At 40.9% G+C, this 19,374-nt stretch overlaps 1 protein-coding gene across 1 annotated transcript in view; it reads right to left on the bottom strand.

The window, feature by feature from the left end:
* Positions 1–18,619, bottom strand: part of grb2b (growth factor receptor-bound protein 2b) — a 33,336-nt gene extending 14,717 nt beyond the window's left edge. The window contains exons 1-2 of the mRNA XM_061065300.1: positions 18,468–18,619; positions 14,680–14,946 (exon numbers count right to left, since the gene is read on the bottom strand). Coding sequence (XP_060921283.1) covers positions 14,680–14,757 — 78 coding nt within the window. The 5' untranslated portion in view covers positions 14,758–14,946; positions 18,468–18,619. The remainder of the gene's footprint in view (positions 1–14,679; positions 14,947–18,467) is intronic.
* Positions 18,620–19,374: the final 755 nt, after the last annotated feature.

Genomic DNA, 19,374 nt, shown 5'->3' with positions numbered 1-19,374 from the left:
TGTTACCACATGGGGAGCCTCTCTTACAGAGCAGAAACTGTAGTGCTAAACATGCATGACACCACAAACCCAGGGGTAAAAAAACAGAATTCTAACACTCAGAAGAGGCTTTTTCTGAGGCGGTGCACAGTGTCTCATGCAGGAGTGCTTCTCGAACCTGTGAGAATAAAGGAACAACACCAGCGCTGTTTCAACACCCTCAATGTTGATTTTTATACTTCCTGGATCTATAATATTCACAAAATAGCTGCAGGACATCGCTGAGTAATATATGGTGATAAGACGAGGGAATAAAGACGGGAAGCTGAGGTGCTAGAGTGAATCAGCAATCCAAATAAGGCATATCAATGCATTACAATTTTACCAAAGCACTACATCAGTCATGGCAGGCACGTCAGGCAATCAGACAGGTAAACTAAGGCTGATGACAGCGGAGCAACAAGTAATTTCCTGAAAAGATAATGAACCCACACAGCCAATCCAGACGGGTGGTAAAGACTAATGAGCAGCCAAAGTGTGATAACTGATGTGGAAGGATAATTTTGGAGTAGATCCACTCCCCCTCTCTCAACATCGATATGACTCAGCGTGCTCACTGGAGGATCATCTCTAACATGATGATGTTGTTTATCACAGCTTGAATTGTCTGCGTTGTTTGTTTGGCAGATCCTTTAATGATCAGTCGAGCCGAATACAAGCAACTAAATGTGTTGTGCAGTAAACAGATGTGACAGCTTTGGCAAGTATAATGTGCGCAAAGGAGCAACTGCTGCAGCTTTATAGCAATACGAAGGGGCTTGTTTGTGTCTGATGCCAATGTAACGTGCAATAGCTGAAGAAATACACAGACCTACACCAGTGGCACCTGTCCAAAGCTATAAATGCGACTCGATTGGGTGTTAAAACTATATTGCAATGACATTGCACTGCAGAAATCACACTGACAGGCAGTTAAGTCTGCAGTTTTGCTTGCACATTACACGCCCACCTTGCTCTGCAAAGCATTGACTGAGCAGAAGAAAGTAGATGCATAAAAATGTACAGTGAGTGGGCAGGATAGTGAAGGTGTAGCTAACCCCCCTCATGATCCTGCTAAAAATTGTTGACAAAGTTAGTAACATGACATCAATTGTATGGGTGTAAGAGGCAGCTCAGCACGCAGCCCTCACACTGGACATAACAGAGGGTTGGTGTGACATTGATTCATCTACCTGAACCTGCTACCTCCATCAAAGCTCAAGTGCTCTTCTTTGTTTTGTGTTTGTTTTAAGGTTATATTTTTTTTTTGCTTTTAATGTCTATATTGGGGAAACAGGACAGTGGATAGAGTTGAAAGTTGGAGAGAGAGAGTGAGGAATGACGTGCGGTAAAGGAGCCACAGGTTGGATTTGAACCCAGGTCGCCCGCCTCAAGGATCACAGCCTCATGGAGCGCGCTGTTCTCTGTTTTTAAAAAGGTTTTCATTAGCCCGGGTTCAGGTCCGAGCTGCAGCTTCTTTCCTGCATGCCATTCCCTACACTCTCTCTCTCTCTCCCCTGATTTCCTGCTCCATCCACACATTAAATTAGTTTTTGTAAGTTTGAATATCTTTACTTGTAAATAAATTACTTTATTAATTTAGTTTACCTGTGTGTCTCCCATCTTTGTCCAGTCTGAGAGCCGGGCTGTGACACATGTAAAAAAAAAAAAAACCTTTGTCTAGAGTTTGACAAATTAACTCTTTAGTTAGTTTGTCCCCTCCCTCATTAACAGGACCCTCCTTAAACTGGCTGCAAAATGTAATTCTATGGCATGACAGATTCAGACATTAGTGCGGCTTGATTATTCATTGATTTAACAACGTCTGACTGGATCACATGCATCTATCAAACTTTAACATAAGCCCTAACAGATATTAATGAATGTAGGAAACATAACTTTTTGCCATATTGCCCAGCCCTTTTAAAAATTGCCTGATTTCAGTGTCTGCCTAATTTTGGGATATTTTCCTCCCTTGTAGTCGTTTCTGAAACCGAGGCTGAGTTGAGAAAAAAAAAAGAGAGTGAAATCAAACATTTGGTTTAAATACAGCTGTCAGTGACTTTATGGCACACCAGTAAGGGAGTGGAGATGAGAAGGAGAGAGACCTAATTACAGCTCAGTGACTCAACACTCAGAGGAAGAGCGGTGAGAGAAGATGCAGACGGAGCAGGAGAAGGAGAGCAAAGAAACTCAGACACAAACCGTGACGGGAGCCGCATCGAGAGAGATGAATAGCAAAAGCATGAGAGAGCGACAGAGAGGAGCACAGGAAGAAGACAGAGGACTACTTTGAAGAATCACACTCCTTGTGATCATCTTAGGAAAACTCCTCAGGGCAAATTACACTAAATGAGGGCATCTCTTTTTTCGGGGCAGCCAAACTAGCTATGTTTTATTCTGTGGAGTGCACTGTCCTCCATCTGCCGTAGCAGGCTAGTTCAATGCCTTCATGTGTGATACACCACCAGTTAACTGAAAGGGAAGGTTGTCTTTTTATTTCCCCCTCTATCCTGCATCTGAAACAGTCCTTCTTCCTCCTCGTTTCTGTAAAGAGTTCAGAAGGTATGCAGGAGATGTGCTGAGAATATCAATGCGACTGAGCAAACAGTGAAGAAAATCTGCAGCATCATGCCTTCTTAAAGCGTAATCCTTTTCTTCGGGGTGGTTTCTGTCAACATGGGAAAGTCACATGACAGTTCGTTAAAGTGACCTCTATTATGGATGTTTGTGTCCAGCGGTGGTGATCAAGCAGACCTGAGTCGTCCTAAGTCCTGCTTTAGATGGCCGACCTAATGAGCCACACAGCTTGCCTGCGCTGGATTACGGAATTAGAGCTTGCCCGTGGTGCCTATACAGCCTTAAGGCACATGTACACTTGTCATCTTTTAATGATAAGAAAAGAGGAAAGCACTCAGGACTCCCATCAGAACAGCTCTTAATGTGGCTGTCTGTTTAAAAGGAAATCATTCTGCTTTTGTGACAACCCTGGCACAAACTACTTTCTCCCAGCTGTCCTTTTCACTGACAATTAAATAAATAAAAGTCTTAAGTATTAAGAGGAGTGAATGAGGGGACATGATTAGACACACAGCAGTATGTGAGCTGCAGGCGCCTTGACTACACACTTCTTCATGTGTCTCGATACCAGCTGTACTGCTGTTACTCTTTGCGTAAGGTCCCCAGGTAGTCTCTAACAAGCTGTGACCAACAAAGGCCACATAAACAGAGAGAAAGAGATTGTCAGTTTAAGAGAGTGGGTTTTTACTTGAGCGTCAGCAGCAGGCACGAGTGCCACTGACATATTAAACCATGCCCTGTTGGGCAGCTATTGGGCCTCTGTGAGAAGTGTCAACCTGCTGAGCCTGCTGCCGTATGTTGACTTGGAGCAGATGCTTCAAATACACATAAAAGCCCAACTATGAAGAGGGAGACGGGCAGGTAAGGATAGTGCAAACACACTCTCCTCCATTACTAAGCTAAGGCAATATTTGCAGTTTCCTCATGTCTCTCCATTGACAATGTGAACAGCAGGAAGCTTGTACTAGCGTCACTAGAGGAAAAAGATGGTTCTTGCAGCTATTTTAAAGTGGACCACATGTTTTCCCTCACAGTTGTCATTGTTTTGCCATCTACTGCTTTTGTAATAAAAATTTCTTTACTGGCTGTGTAAACAACAAAAGCATCACCTGCAGCCTGCTGGTGTAAGTACAGGCTGTTCTTTTGGTATCAAATGCTTCACTACTCTTGATCCTGGCTGACCTAATTCATCATCATTTTGTGCGTTTTTTTTACCAGCATTCATTTGTTGGACGTGTGTCTGTCTGATTTCTTCTTGGCTATACATTTCATGTAATAGCCTCCAGAAAAGTTTCTTACATTGACAAGGTCACAATGTTGAAATCCAGAAACAAGAGAGAAAGAAGTGAGTCAGTAATGTACGTCTCTGAGCGTTTTCTCCCGAGATACGGCCCTTAATTAGAAAATTGTCTGCTCTTATGCAAATGTAAAGTGAACACACACAGTCTCTGTTGGAATCAGATCCTGTAAGGCCTCTGGCAGTGTAAGCTGGGTAATTTCAACTGTAACAAAAACTGCACAACGAGCAGCATAGCAGCGATTTATTGACCCTTCAGCTCCACATAAGTCAACTGCGCGGCCAAGAAATCAGCAGAAAAACACTGCCAACTTGAATTTTAAGCGTTTGGAAGGAAAGGGAAAAATCAAACGGTGGGATTTGAATCTGGGATTTGAGATCAGGCTCTAATGACTGCTTAAGAGTCTTTCAAGTGAGGTTTGGATTTCCGAGACACTCAGGCATCACAAGGCAGTGCTGATATGCTCTGCCTTTTCCTCTCTTCAGTGGTGAAGTGGACGGGGTTGGGGAAATCAATACCCCGAGCACTTACAGGCGATGAGGGAGTCGTTAATCAGGGGAGGGGTGTTGGGCCTTTTGCTTAAAGTCTGAGCGTTTGCCTTCATATATTAAAAATCTCATTATGATATCAAAGTTGAGTTCCTTTCACAAAAATAATGTGAGTGAAAATAAATGTTTGTGACTATTTAAAAACCATTTCTCAAGACTAGGACCACATGGCAGACCATGCTTTGATGGACATCTCTCTGACTCGGCCCAGCACACAGAACTGGTTGAATAGCTAATCAGCATATTCAAGATTATATATACACGAGTTCACAATTTACAGGTCAGACGAGGACACAGAAGCCCTGCTATCTGAACATTAGATTGGATTATTTTAGTTGGACACTGAAAGCTGAGGTACAAAATGCTTTACTGCCCATAATGGCCCAGAGTAAAAGAGTTAGCATAAACATGTTAAGCTAGCTGTGTTGCTCTGATTTGGGATTGAAGTCATGTTTTAGATTGCTAATGGTAAATGGACTTGAGCTTATATAGCGCTTTTCTAGTCTTCCGACTACTCAAAGCGCTTTTGCAGGTCACACCCACCCATTCACACCCTTTCACACACTGATGGTAGTGATCGCTATGTAGTATCATCCATCAGAAGTAACTAATCCCATTCATACAATGCCACCAAAGCAGTGGGAGCAATTCAGGGTTAAGTGTCTTGCCCAAGGACACATCGGACATGTTGCTCAGCTGGGGATCGAACCCTCGACCTTCCAGTTGAGAGGCGACAACTCTACCAACTGAGCCACAGCCGCTGCTAGCTGGTTATTAGCACGAATCTAAGCTCCCTCCACCACTGCTCAACAACCGCAAATTGCATCATTGGCCCAGCACTCACGTCCTTCAGCCAAAAACAGTGAACCACAGAAATATTGAAGAACCATTTTAGTCAAAAGTCTCCCTTAGATGAAGATCACGCTGAATGGCTGCCACGTGGCTGTGACTTTGTTTGGAGGACACACCTACACTTCTGACTGATACCAGTATCATATGAACTTCTGAAATGATTAAAATGTGTCATCAAGTATCTGTGAATAGGTAAGTCATTGCAAAACCCCTCTGCTTTCAAAGTTAGTTATTGTGCCCGACGCTGTCAGAAATGTTCCCACATTACTGCGTGCAGCACCTTCACTGCTCAAAGAGGGTCAGGATACAAAGTGATATGGACCGGACTGGTGAATCCACTTTTTAACATCTTTTCTCATCAGGTCATAATCATTAATTTAAAGATAACGGTGGTATACTGTTCAGTAGATAAAGCTTGAGGAGTTCTGGTTTGATTGAAAAGACTCCTCGATTAAAGACAAGTGAGCAGAGGAGGTGGGCAGAGAGACTCGCAGACTGTGGGTCTGAACTTCACAACTATCAACGTTATCATAGGCTGAGAGCTCGACTAGCGTACAGGTAGCTAGCAGGGTTACAAACCCCACCTGGTGGACACAGATGGTACTAAAAGAGCTACACATCTGCACAGAAACTACACTTTGTGAGACTTGTGTTCCAGATTTTATGGTGTATATTTTTTACACTTTTTTATTTATCGGCCAATCCTCAAGTCTAGATTTGAAGCAGAACCAGAAGACTAAAAACAGTATTGGAACATCTCCAGTGAAAAGGCTTTTGTGGATTTTGGTTTCAAGTTTTTACAGAAAGTAATTAAATAAATGACTTAAAGCTACACTCACTCTCCTCCATTACACTACTGCTGAAGAGGGACGATGAGATGGTGACAAAAACAACTCAGGACTTGTTGCTGAAACGTTTTTTTTTTTGGTTCTCCTTCTCTGTGGGAACTCACTGCTGTAGTTTCATGGGTGCACATTGTGGGTCTGCTGGAGTTTGCATTGGAGACACAGGAAGTTGCCGGGGGTTGAAAGAAGCACAAAACAGGAAGTGAAAACGGCTACACTGCCACATCATGTCAGCACACACACACACACACATAGAGGGACACACCAATGTTGGGACAGAAAAGACAACCTTTCCAATGATTCTCAGCCCAGTTCGACTCTGGTATTGAGAGGAACTAAGGAGGGGGGGGCGGGGGTCCTGGTTACCATCCTGTTTCAAAGGTTTATTCATTTTGTGGGATTTAGCATTGTATTAACAATCAGGCCAGTGTTACACATTGCAATGCAAATATCATCACAGTAACCTTTCTTCAAGTGGAAACAACTGAAATATTTAAAATTCATTTGGGGAAAATACCGACTTCTCATATTCATAGTTTTCAGTCACGTGACCGGGGTGGAGGCTTGGCGGGCATAGCGTCCCCCTCCCCCATTGAACACATTGTGGCGCTGCAGCACGGGCTTTTTAAGTAACCATCTCTTCAAAACAACGCCTGTTTACATCACCTGACAACGGCAGAAAACTGAAATATTAAGATGAGCGCTTTGACCCCTTATACAGCACACAGGACATTTAATCACTATGAACAGTAACGTCCTGACCAGAACTTCAATTTGGTAATGTTTAAATATATTCAGTATGAACATCTACAAACGTATAAGGACAGTTTAAATGTATTTTAGCCGCCGTGTGGGAAGTTATGGGCAAGTTATTCCTCATCATAATGTAGGTGAGAGCTAATTAGCTAACATGAGCTAGTTAACGGGTAATGTTACTGTCAGTCAGTGTTCTGGGGCAGTAACGTTGGTGAGAAAGGATCAAGATCAAGATCAGTAAAATCCCTCATTTCAGCCTCTGCCTGAAACGGTTCATTTCAGCTGCTGTCTCTTTAAGACCCCCTCCCCCCCTTCCCCACATGCCCAGTTTCCTTTAATTGGCCGGCCGTGTTTGCAGTCGCAGTGAACTTCTGGATGGGCGTGTTCTTGACTATTAGCATTTGAGTCCTCTGGTCCTGAATAGACGGTTCTTTCAGATTCCAGTTATTGTTTTCATTATCTCTCCTATTTATTCTATCATATTTTATTTTGTGTTTTTTGTGTATGTTGTAAACCCCTGTAAACTGTTTCTTTGATGCATTGTACAGGACTTTGGTCAGCTGCTGCTGGTTTTAAATGTGCTTTATACATAAATGTGACTTGACTTGAAAGAGCTTCTGGGGTGGGCGTGTCCCACAGCTTTGCTCCATGATTTGCTCTGGTACAGGTTCTGACTAAGTCTAGAGAATTTCTCGTAACTTCTTGTTCAGAGAGGCAGGAAGCCACGTCACATCATTAACCATGTAACGCCAACAACTGTGTAAAAACTTTGCCCAGGTTTGGTTTTGACATCCAACACCGTAACATTATATGTATTTAAATACGGATCAGCAGAATAAGCCTTCTGCTCTACTAGTGATCTGTTCATTAAACACTTGGGTTCTCTTTATTTGGTTATGTCTCATACTGCCTTTATCAGAGTTTAAATATACAATTCTCTGAATGTGCAGAGAGCAGTTTTCAGAAGTAGAGAGGGGAAAAGGCGGATCTTCTCTCTTTCTACGTGGGCAGAGTTCAAAGATCTGTTGATGAACTTTTATTCTGTAAGCTAACAGCACGGCTGTTAATCTTTATTTATTTAAGGAGGAAATGAGAACAAGTGTACAGTGCTCAGGGCAATGGCCACACGTCACTGTGGCCTCCACTTTGCCTGCTGCTCTGCCTCTAGATCTGCCGTCTCACACAAAAAACGACACATTTTGAAACAGCTGATTAGATTAATAAAGCTGTTAGTGCCAGGATTATAGATATCAGGTTGACATGTATGAAATGTATGTGTAAGAGACAGCTGTGATGAATAATCTCTCGTTGACTTCAGGGGCTCACTGCTCTATTCAAATGCTACAACATCCGTTTAAACCTGAAACCATCCAGAACAATTAATATTTCCCGTCTATAAATGTGTTCTCAATTACCAAAAGTAATAATCTTCTAAGGGTGATATTCATCTAAGAACGAGGTCAAACAGATTTTCCATGGTGGTGAAATTCAAACTAACCCAAGACCACAGCTTAAAAAATAAGCTGAACGTCTTACAGTTAGTGTCTGTAGGTTAAAATGGTGTTTCTTTCAAACTATTTCCCCTTTTTTTTCATGCATGATGGGAAATCATGTTGTGAAACGGAACCAGTCTGTGTTATGCAAATTTTTCACGGGCCCACGCACACACTTGTGCTGTAAGATGTTTTACATTCAGGCTCCACGCTACACTGATGATGCCAAACCTTTTCAATCCAACACAGCGTTCAGATAAAGAGAGAAGTTAGTTAAAACGGTTTAACAACTTCTTTAACAACTTGAAGCCGTCTTTAGAGATAAAACAGGAAGGTAGTTGCTGCAGCTCCGTGTGCCAGTCACTGATAAGGAGCAACAAGCATTACGAAGAGTAAAAGCAGAAACACCTTATTAAGAGATCAGATGTACTGCAGCAAACATGAAACGGCTCCGTCAGCAGACTGCTACCTGACAGCTGTGTTTCATATGAAGATACTCGGCTCTGTTATAATGAGGCAGTGTGCTTCATTGACTCTCAAATGACAGAACTACATGTCGGTGTGTGTGTGTGTGACTCAGGACTGCAAAAGAAGAGGGGAGCCAGGTCTGCTCATCCAGCTGTGTGAGTCAGAGTGACACAGCTGGATGACGGTTGTTGAATGTGATTACTACATGTGTCTGTGCCATCAGAGAACACAAGCTTCCTCTCGTCTAAGAAACGACGCTAACCATGTTGTAACACTCCACTGAGAGGTAGATAGACAGAGTGAGAGCTCACCAGCACAGAGAAAAGAATTACAGTTGATAACAGCACTAAGCAGCGATGTAAATGTAATCATTAACCTTTTTTTCTATTTCTATCAATATTTCGGTCATCAGAATGTAAGATACTTCGATATTTTTTGATACCATTTGATTTGAATTGAATTATTTTAATGATCAATACTAAAGAAAACAGTGTTTCCCACACACAGACAATAATACGGCTGATATTTTTCAACCAATTTTATTTATGTAATTCATAATTGTATCGTTTTGCAGTTTACAGCTTCCATTAAATGTTTTGTACCTCAGACGATGCAAAACATCTGACGCAAGCAAAAAAACTGAACACAACAAAAAAGCGCTAGACAATTGGTTTGCCACCAGGTTTCTTCTAGTCGCATGCCTGCGTGCGACCCACTGAAAACAGATCTGTGACCCACCAGTTGAGAATCACTGGTCTGAAGTATGTAGCAAGTAAATGCTATGCTCATTCAGAAAGGGTGACCATTCCACACCAACTTCATTTAATCCATACATTATCAATGAAGGTTTAAAAACAAGATTCAAAGCGCCAGATGGCCTAGCGGTTATATTGCGTGCCACATGTACAGAAGCTCTAGTCCACGTCGCAGCAACTGTAGGTTCCTATCCGACCTCTGCCCTTTGCTGCATGTCATCCCCCACACTCTCCTCCCAACATTTCCTGTCTCTCTTCAGCTGTCCTGTCCAATAAAGGAAAACATGAACATGTATTTAAGAACAAATGATCATTAAGGCATTTCAAATATTCACAAACTGCCCCACTGTCACGCTGAGATATTATGAATAATGGCAGTAGAGCATAGATCGTCCTGTATGCGAGTCTCACAAACACCAACACAGCCACCGTCTCCCAGTGATACTGAAAATGGAGAGAGGTTAAGGATGCTTCATACAAGCAGAGCCTTAACAGGGGCTTTCTCTCCGATGAGAGGGACCCTTTGTCCTGAGAGCAGAGCTGCTTAGTATTAGTATCAGAGAACAGATAGCACAGCTGATGGGAGCAAAGGAGCCTCTTACGAACACAGTCCACCTCTGAAACTTGTTCATTTAGATGCAGTAATGCTTGTGTTATGTATAACATGTAGAGCCAACATGTGAACTGTAAACAGAACTGCGTTGTCAGGCCGTTCCTTGAGCATTGTCCTTTCTTTCTGGGTAATGTTGTGGAGTCAGAGAGGAGGTTCAGTTTAGTATTATTGATGTTTAAACGACTGTTATGTAAGAAAATATCCAACTGGTCAGAAAGGCGCAAAGTGCAAAGTGAGATAGTGGAGCAACAGAGACAACACAGGTGTGTTTTTATTTACTGTGGTTCTTTATGTACTGTAGCATTTCTTATAACTGGTTGAGTGATATTATTTAAGAAAGAGTGTTTGGTGGTCTTAAAAGCAGTGAGCACACTCAGCTATCACTAGCCATCAGTGTAATTTAAGGTAGAGGAAGTTAGCTTGATCACTTTGCAGATTAGACCAAGAAAGATCAGACTTTTGTACAAAAGTTCTGGCCCTAATTACATGAATGTCGCAGAAAACATCAACTAGAATCATCAGAAAGAAACAGCTGGATCAAAAATCTTAAATCTCTGCTAATCCAAACCAAAATGATGTTGCACTGTAGCTTCAGAGTTGCATGCTTAATAAAAAATAGTGTGTACCAGTATGTCTCAGTGAATGAGTTGAACTCCTGTTTTTGCAGGAGTTACCTGAGGGGAAACACGTAGACTTGAGACTAATGTACGAGTGCTGTGAGGAGGAACAAAAAGAGGAATACGGGGCAGAGGAAGATGAAAGAAACGCAGAGGGGGATGGGATCGGACAAACGTCAAGGCAATTCATTTGGTGTTAAAAGAAAAAAAAAAGTGAACTGGCCCTTTGAGCAGAGCGGCCAACAAATGCTTCACATGAACTGTGAACTGTCCTAGAGGCAACATTTATGGAGGCGCTCCTTTTCAATTTATGTTTCATTCACTGTCCAGAAATAACCTGAAAAGAATTTTCTTGCAGCCTGTAAGTCTGTGTACTTACAGTTATGCTTACGGATGCGAGGCAACAGAAATACACACATTTTAAAACTTCAGATAAAGCTGAAACAGATTATTTAAACACAATTTTTGTAAACATACTAACAATATAAGATTAACAAAACAAAGAAATCTCAATTACAATACCTGAGATACAAACTCATTAAGCCCCTGAGTGTTGTGATCGTATTTGAAGCGGTACTTTAGCTAATGATTCCAGCCTTAACACTGAGTGACATTAACTGTTTATTTTAATAAAGCAATGATAGACACAATAAGGAAGACTAGGTTATAACGAAATTCAGGGAAAAAAACTTGATTTAGTATATTTTGGATTAACCTCACTCAGACCAAAGCAGGAAAGAAGAAGTCATTCATGTGATCATGCAGTCACCGTTTTCACATCTGCATTCCTGAAAATATCAAGATAATTTCAGGAGAATTGCCCCTGTGATCCTCCTGATGTGGTTGTTCACACATGCACCTCACAGCGGGAGACTATCCCTGTCGGACAGGAGGGGGGAGGGGGGGGGGGCATGGCTCCACTATAAGACGCTACAATGAGAATATTCACCTTTTTATCTTTTGACAGAATCACAATCTGACCTAAAGAGTGGAGAAGAACATCCTGGAGAACAGGAAACATGCAGCAGCAGGTTGATTACAGCACGGAGATGGTAGAGGTGGCGTGCAGACAGTCTATGGTCGTGCAGCGATCACAGGGAATAAAGGTCACCACCCCCTCCCACTGGCTCCAGGTGAATTCTCCTGATTATATCCTGCTGCGTTCTCACATCAGCTCACTCTGACTTTCTGCAGAATAAATACGAGGAGGCTGGAGGAGAAACTCCGGGTGAAGAGAGAAAGATCCAGCTGTTTGCCTTTGCCTCATGCAGCTCGCCCCGGTAACTTCAGGAGTATGTTGCAGGTGTGAAAGCATTATTTGTGAGCTAGTTCCAGCAGAGAGAGAGAGAGTGCCTAGTTAGCAGTTAAAAAGGCCTTTAAAGCATCTTTCAAGAAGGAATTCAGAGCAACGTCACGCTGAACATATGAGGAACTGAGAAGTTCAATACAGGCTTTTAAAATTGAACTAAAACAAAAGGGAACATATGAGATACAAGACGACTGATATCAAAGCATGGTATGACGTTTGGTGTAAACTTTTAAAGCACATCTAATCTTAAAAAAAAAAAAAAGTCAAGTGGAGAAAAAGTAATCTAAAGGTATTTGCCTCTGACATTTCGTCTGGAGTTCTGCCATCTTTTAAAATAGTTTGAGCCTTTCCTACCAGACAGCTGGATGAAGAAATTAGAGAGGAAGTACATCACTTCTTCTTCTAATATGCAAATTTAATAAGAACTCATATTAAGCTCAGTGTTTCCTAAGCTGACTCTCTCTCCCTCCCTCCCTCCTTCCTCTCTTGGGCCCTCCTGCTGAGATAAGACGCCTTTAGAAAAAAAACTCAAATCTCTCATTCGGGGGAAAAAATAGCCCTCATGCCAACTCATCTGCCGCAGACGTTTATATAACATATACACTCTGCTATATATGACAGTGTAAGGTACTTAAAGGCCCTATAGAATAAAGGTTAAGATTCTGGGGAGGACAAGAGAAAACATTTTTCAGAAGATATTTGTAAGCAGCTCACTGCAGGTCCATTGTTTGTGGTTATTTTGTTCTAAATCAGGCGTGCACTTCTCACAACACCGGACGAAAAGAAAAGAAAGACATCTCCATATCTTGGAGGCTGAAAAGTGTTCTCCACGTTAAAATTACCTCACACATTAATAGTTGAGGATGTAAATAGTTACATACGGGATTGATTTTAAGATTCTTTTAATAACTTTTAAAACAACACGGTCTGGCCTCCCCTGACATTGCAGAACTTTTGACACCTTACGCTCCAAACCGGGATCCAAGATCCTCAAGAGTACCATCATTAGCTGTTCCTAGGTCAAGGCTGGTTACCAAGGGCAACCGGTCTTTTACCATCAGCCCCTGAGCACCAGAACTTCTTACCTGAAGACATTACACTGACAAACTCTGTACCTGTTTTTTTTAATCTTAGCTTAAACATATCTTTATAGGAAGGCCTTTTACTGATTGATTAGTAATTAATTTCCTGCTTTAATGTATTTAATTAATTCCTATTCATCATTTTATAACTCAACCATGTTTTTTATCCTGTTTTTTTAATGAAGCTCTTTGTTAGCTTGTGTAGATGAAGTGTCTTGTCCAAATCTGCAGTCAGAATAAATGAGTCCTCGTAGTTGCCCCTATAACTCCATGACGTTTAATGTAAGGTGGATGGTTTAATCAGGGAGTAAACAATGGTTAACATAAAGCGTTTAAATGATGTGTGTGTTCAGGCACATGATAACAGTTTTCATCTACCTGCATGTCTGGCTAACCAGATGTCGCCCATAAAAACAGTTTACTGTTATGATCAAAAACAGGGCGACAGGTTACTCTGAAAAAAAAAACCCACAAAGCTGCGTTCTCTTTTTAAAATGTAACTTTCACAAAGAGACTATTTATTCCCTCTGTTATCAGCCAGCAGCACAAGAGCATGTTTCTGAGAAACATCTTGACTTAAGGCATCTTTTTCAGTAGAACAGGGACTGACCTGAAAACACAGGAAAGAAAATGACATTCTTAAAGTCACACATGCTTAAGGGATGTTAAAATCTCTTAAAACATTTTTGTAGAAAATAAGGCGATGTGAGCGTTTGAATTACTTGTCTGCACGGTCGTGTCTTCCTGCCATGACTACAAACAGGCGGATTATGATGATGATTGTGTTTAAATCCAAAGAGAATCACTTCCCAGAAAGAAAAAAATGCAGTATGCACTTTCTAATATCTTGGCTATCTCATCAAGGTCGTGACTGACACAAATGCTTTTCAGGCAACCAGAAAGCAGCACAGGGCTTTAAATAAGCCTCTCGTTCCTGCAGATCTGAGAGCACTTTACTGTAGATGGATCATAATGGAACAAAAAACAACAACATCTTTAGCCTCTTCGATCATTAGGGACCTTCTGAACTCATCATCGTACATCCAGCAGCAGCAGCATCTAAGGTTCAAACATTTTGTTTTTCTGTTGCTGCTCCATGTCTCAACCTGTGTGCAGCATACGTCACGTTAGGAGTTTAGGCCACAGCTGAATCCTACTGAGTCTGTGTTTGACTGTTTAAGTTTAAAGGAAACATCTAGAAATACAAAAAAGGCTGATGTTCATCTCAATACAGGATACACATTACACCACAGCTCTATTTTGGGTGAAGATTTTAATCCGACCCCTGAAACTCCTTCTCACTCTCTCTCTCTCCTGTTGCTGCCAATTTGATTTAATACAGGACAGAATATGATTAACTACACAGGAAATAAACCCCGGCGTTACATAATTATGAGTAATGCAGACAAGCCTCGACCTTAAATGATCGAATAGTCGTCTCTTACCTTAAGGACCTCTCCACGCTTGAAACTAAGCTCATCGTCAGCGGTGGCTTTGAAATCGTATTTGGCAATGGCTTCCATGTTTGTTGTTGTTGTTATTGTTGCTTGCTGATAAACTGCTTGGCTGTGGTTGTCTTTCAGGGAGTGAATAAAAAATAAAAACACGTATCCAGGCTTCTGCGGCCAGGTGCTCTTCTCCCGAGTCTCTCCTCCCGTCTGTGACCCGCTCTTTCAGGGCTCGGGCCTCACATAAAGGTTACAGTGAGGTACCTGCAAACAAGAAACAACGTGAGACTCGATCACACCTGAATATATTTGAAGCAACAATCCAGCACAGCCAGGGGAGTGTGGGTAGTTAGTTTGTCAGGTAGTGTTTTAGTCAAGACCACACTAACTCAAGGACTGAGACAAGACCAAGACATTCAGGGATCAAGACCAAGTCAAGACCAAGACCATAAATATCACTGAAAAATCATCATCTTGTGTTTAGGGGGTGTGTCACTCACTTAGACCGTAACATCGGGAAAGTTGCCGTCGTAACCGGGGGATTAAAATCAAACTACAAATTAATTTTAGTGGTCTTGACTGGTCTTGATTAAAACTATTGTCAGGCATGTCAGGTAAGCTTTATTACACAAAATCATAACAATATAATTCCGATACATCTTAGTTTGGTTCACAAAATGTTTCTTACTGTAGTTAATTCCTGTAACCATGACTAAGTTCATTTGTTGTTTAAATGTGACACACTTTCATTGAAAGATCTTTCAGTGTAAAAAACATATTACTAGAGGTTAGTGCGCCCGCCCCATGAACAGAGGCTGTAGTCCTCCAAGCGGGCGGCCCGGATTCAAATCCAAACTGTGGCTCCTTTCCCATATCTCATTCCCCTCTCCCCCTCTCTCCGGTTTCTGACTCTATCCACGGTCCTCTCTAAATAAAAAGGGACACCCCACCCCTAAAAAAACTACATCTATTTCATAAGACAGGTGCTTAAAAGAGGAATGAAAATGCACAAAAACTGCACACAGCCTAAATTGCACAAGGCTTTCCATGAAATTCAGACAGTGTGCAGTTTGCTTTCAATTTTTGAGGACTGAAAACAAGAACTGACCCAATACTGTGTGCCCACGCTTCTATTTTTGTTTCTGTTGTATTCAAACAGGCGTCAATATTGTTTGATTTTACTCGTATCGTAACGATGTTAAAAAGCCATATTCTTCACAGGTAAACCTATCGGGGTTAATGCCGGCTACACTGTGGAACATTCATATAAAGCAGAAAAACAAAGTGATGCAGAGTTCACTACAATCGAAGGCTCCTGACACTTTGACAGCCAACCACCTGGCCCAAGCACAGATAAGTCACTCACCTTCTTAAGCCGAGCTGACAGTGATACCCTGGCTAAACCTTCAGTTGCTGAGTTAAATGGATAAAGTGAAGTTATCTCGTTAAGTTGTTTGCTGACTTGTCCCCGTGTAGATTTGAGCGGCTCACACTAATAGAGCTCTGTGTCGAATACAACCATTAAATCTGACAGATAAGACAAAAAGTGTTAACGATGATTATTTCAACTACAATTTTTAACATTACATCATGTTGTAATGTTAAAATAATCTAGTTAATCATCTGATTGTCATGCTTCATTTATTGCTTTTATTTACCCACTAATCCATCCTTTAATACATCTTCATTTAGTTTTTCTCTGTGACGGGATGTCGCCTTTCTATAATCTTTAATCTTCTTATATTCATTAATCTTAGTCGTTTTTTCCTGCTTTTTATTCACTTCTTCAATTGTATTGCTTTACTATTACAGCCTTTTCAGACCCATTGTTTCGTCTTTTAATCCTTCCTTTGGATTTATTCTTGTTGATCTTTTGCATTTTGTCCTTGCCCTTCTGTTTAATTTTCTAGACCACTCCCTGTTTGACCCGACTTCTCATGCGTATAATGTTATACACCCCAAGTTCCTGCCTATGCATCGACTGCACTTTGTAAACATCTGTTTTTAAAGGTGATGAGTACATCTTTGCAGAGACTGTACCATTTACTAATGCACACAACATTGATGTATGCATGTGTGTTTTAGTATGCATGGTTTTGGCCGTCTCTGTATGGGTATGCAGGGCTTAGAGTGAACGTGGGTGCATGGATGTGTATTCTTAAAATTGGCATTTATGGTGTATGAATGCATATGTGAAAATACAGAAGCGTAGACATATACATTGTCAGCTTTGTGTGTAAAATACAGCAGGCTTTATGCGGGAGCTGTGTATATATCTGCATCACGGATGTGTGTCACAAATAATCGCACAGGGTTTTCATACATGTACCTCACTGCTTTTTAAATTATAGTAACAGTCTGCAATGAACCATGACTGTTTCCTTCCTTATTAATTACAGCCACTGTCCTCTCTGCTTGTACATACATGTTTTTAAATTTAACAATCACAGATTTAGATATTTTTTCTACTGATCCCATTCTTACGTATGTGTATGTGCATTTTTTATTTGTTAAGCATCTTGAGCCATGTCTGGTAAAGAGTCTAAGTGACAATAAAGGAATTTTGAATCTTAAATGAAGTTTTTTTAATTATTAACAAGAGCAGAAGCTGCAGGGAAACCGTTTCTAGAACAGACGTTTGGCCATAGTTATAGAATAGAATAGAATAGAATTACTTTATTGATCCCAAACTGGGAAATTGTGGCGTTACAGCAGCAGGTTATCCAAACACACAATATGAGCAAAAAACACAATGTTAGCAAATCTAAACACAATATAATATTAAATACAAAGTAAATAAGCACTAAAAATATAAAAACTAAGAATGAGAATATATACAACCAGGATTTAACTAAACATTACTAGTCTTAAATATGAAAGATTAAATGTAAATGTGCAAAAACAGAGTTGTAAATGGACAGTATTTACATAAGTTAAAGTGCATGAATGTAGACATATTATCAGCAGAAACTATTCAATATAAAAGCGAGTACACAAATGAAGTGAACATGAGTGCAGGGATCATTTGTAAATGTAACATGTGCAGAACAGATGACAGTAAGAAGAGACAGATATTATCATGATGACAGTTCTCTGCTCACAAGAGGTGAGCTGTTGTACAGATGTAGTTAGCCCTAACCTGTGACTGCAGCCTTTGTTTACAACCACACACAACTGTCAACAACTCATCTAAACGATCCCATCTAACGTCCCTGAACACAACAAAGCACATCAGCGATGAAAAAAACAACGCCAGTGCAGCGAAAAGTGATGGAAAGGGAAACTGGATTCCAATGGGGGGCAAGCTGCAACAATTATTCTCTGTATTTTACACTCTTGATTTGATGTGTTTATGGTGATTTAACACAGAGAAGCGTCAATTTGCTGTTTTGAAAACTAAATCGTTTTTTTTTAACGGTTTCCGCGACTTCCATCGAATCCGTTCCAGCTAACAGCCAGCTAGCATGCCCGGCTAACGGTCAGATAACAATAACTGCGCTGCTGTTTGATTTTCAAACTTCACCCCGTTCATTTACACCAACATTAAAACCTACCATGACATTACTGAACACAGGCCCTTACTTCACAATAAAGACAACGACTTATGAACATTAGAGGCCTGTACGGTAGCTTCACGTTGGCAAATGTGTAAAGCAAGAAAACACCTTTTTTTTCATAGCGCAAGCTGTTGATGCTAACAGCTAACGTTACTGGACTTGACTAGCCTGCGTCCAGAAAAGAAAAAAAAACACACAAAGTGAAGAGAAAGGATGAAGAAAACTCACCACTTCGAGAGATTCCGTTTTGAAGCCGCCACAGTAGCAAACAAAAACCCCTGTCGTGTGATTATCCACTCCCTGTTTCCTCTGAAGAGGCAGCAAACTGTGTGAGTGATGTCGTCCGCTTGAACGTAGCTGCTAGCTTCAGGTTTACGACGCTTGTTTCCGTTTCCTCGCTCGGAGCTGGGAGGGTCTGTGAGTGGAGCTCCTCCCTGTCAGTCTGCTCCACTGCCCCGCCAAACCCACCGCACAACTGCTTCTACAACTGCCTTTAATTATCTCCCATTATTATTCATTATAGAAGTAGTACTAGAAGAAGTAGTAGTAGTAGCTTAATGCTAATAGGCTGGTGTTTCGGTGTAACATGTGACCGTGTTAACTGGTTCCTGTCAGACGAACGTGTATGTGGTTGTCGTCGCCGCAACATCTGCCGAAGAAGGAAAGTGTCGTAAAGAATACCAATACGTTTAGTCAAATATACTAATAAAATATCAATCAATCAATCAAACTTTATTTATACAGCACCTTTCAGACAAATTAAATTGCAGTTCAAAGTGCTTTACAAGAGTGCAGAAAAGTTATTGACGAAAAGTAGTTTATAAAATCATTGAGAGACTAATGTACACCAATAAGAATTAAAAAATAAAATAAAATAAAATACGACACATAAAAGCAACAAGATATTACAATAAATACATAAGAGGAAAATATTTAAAATTGTTGTAGGATAAAAAGACACTACAGTAATGTTAAGATTTGAATTGATATAAAACACAATATAAAAGCATATATCAAATATATCAAACGAACAAAAAAGGCTTTCTGGAAGACTTTTCCAATCAAAACGTTATTACAGACTCAGGGTGCAGATATGACCTGCGGTTTTAACCTCTGTTTTAACTACGACAACCAC

The sequence above is a fragment of the Labrus mixtus genome, chromosome 20, assembly GCF_963584025.1.
Source record: "Labrus mixtus chromosome 20, fLabMix1.1, whole genome shotgun sequence".
In the NCBI taxonomy this organism is placed as follows: domain Eukaryota; kingdom Metazoa; phylum Chordata; class Actinopteri; order Labriformes; family Labridae; genus Labrus; species Labrus mixtus.
The sequence above is the reverse complement of the archived record's forward strand: the minus strand, read 5'-3'. Positions and strand labels throughout refer to the sequence as shown.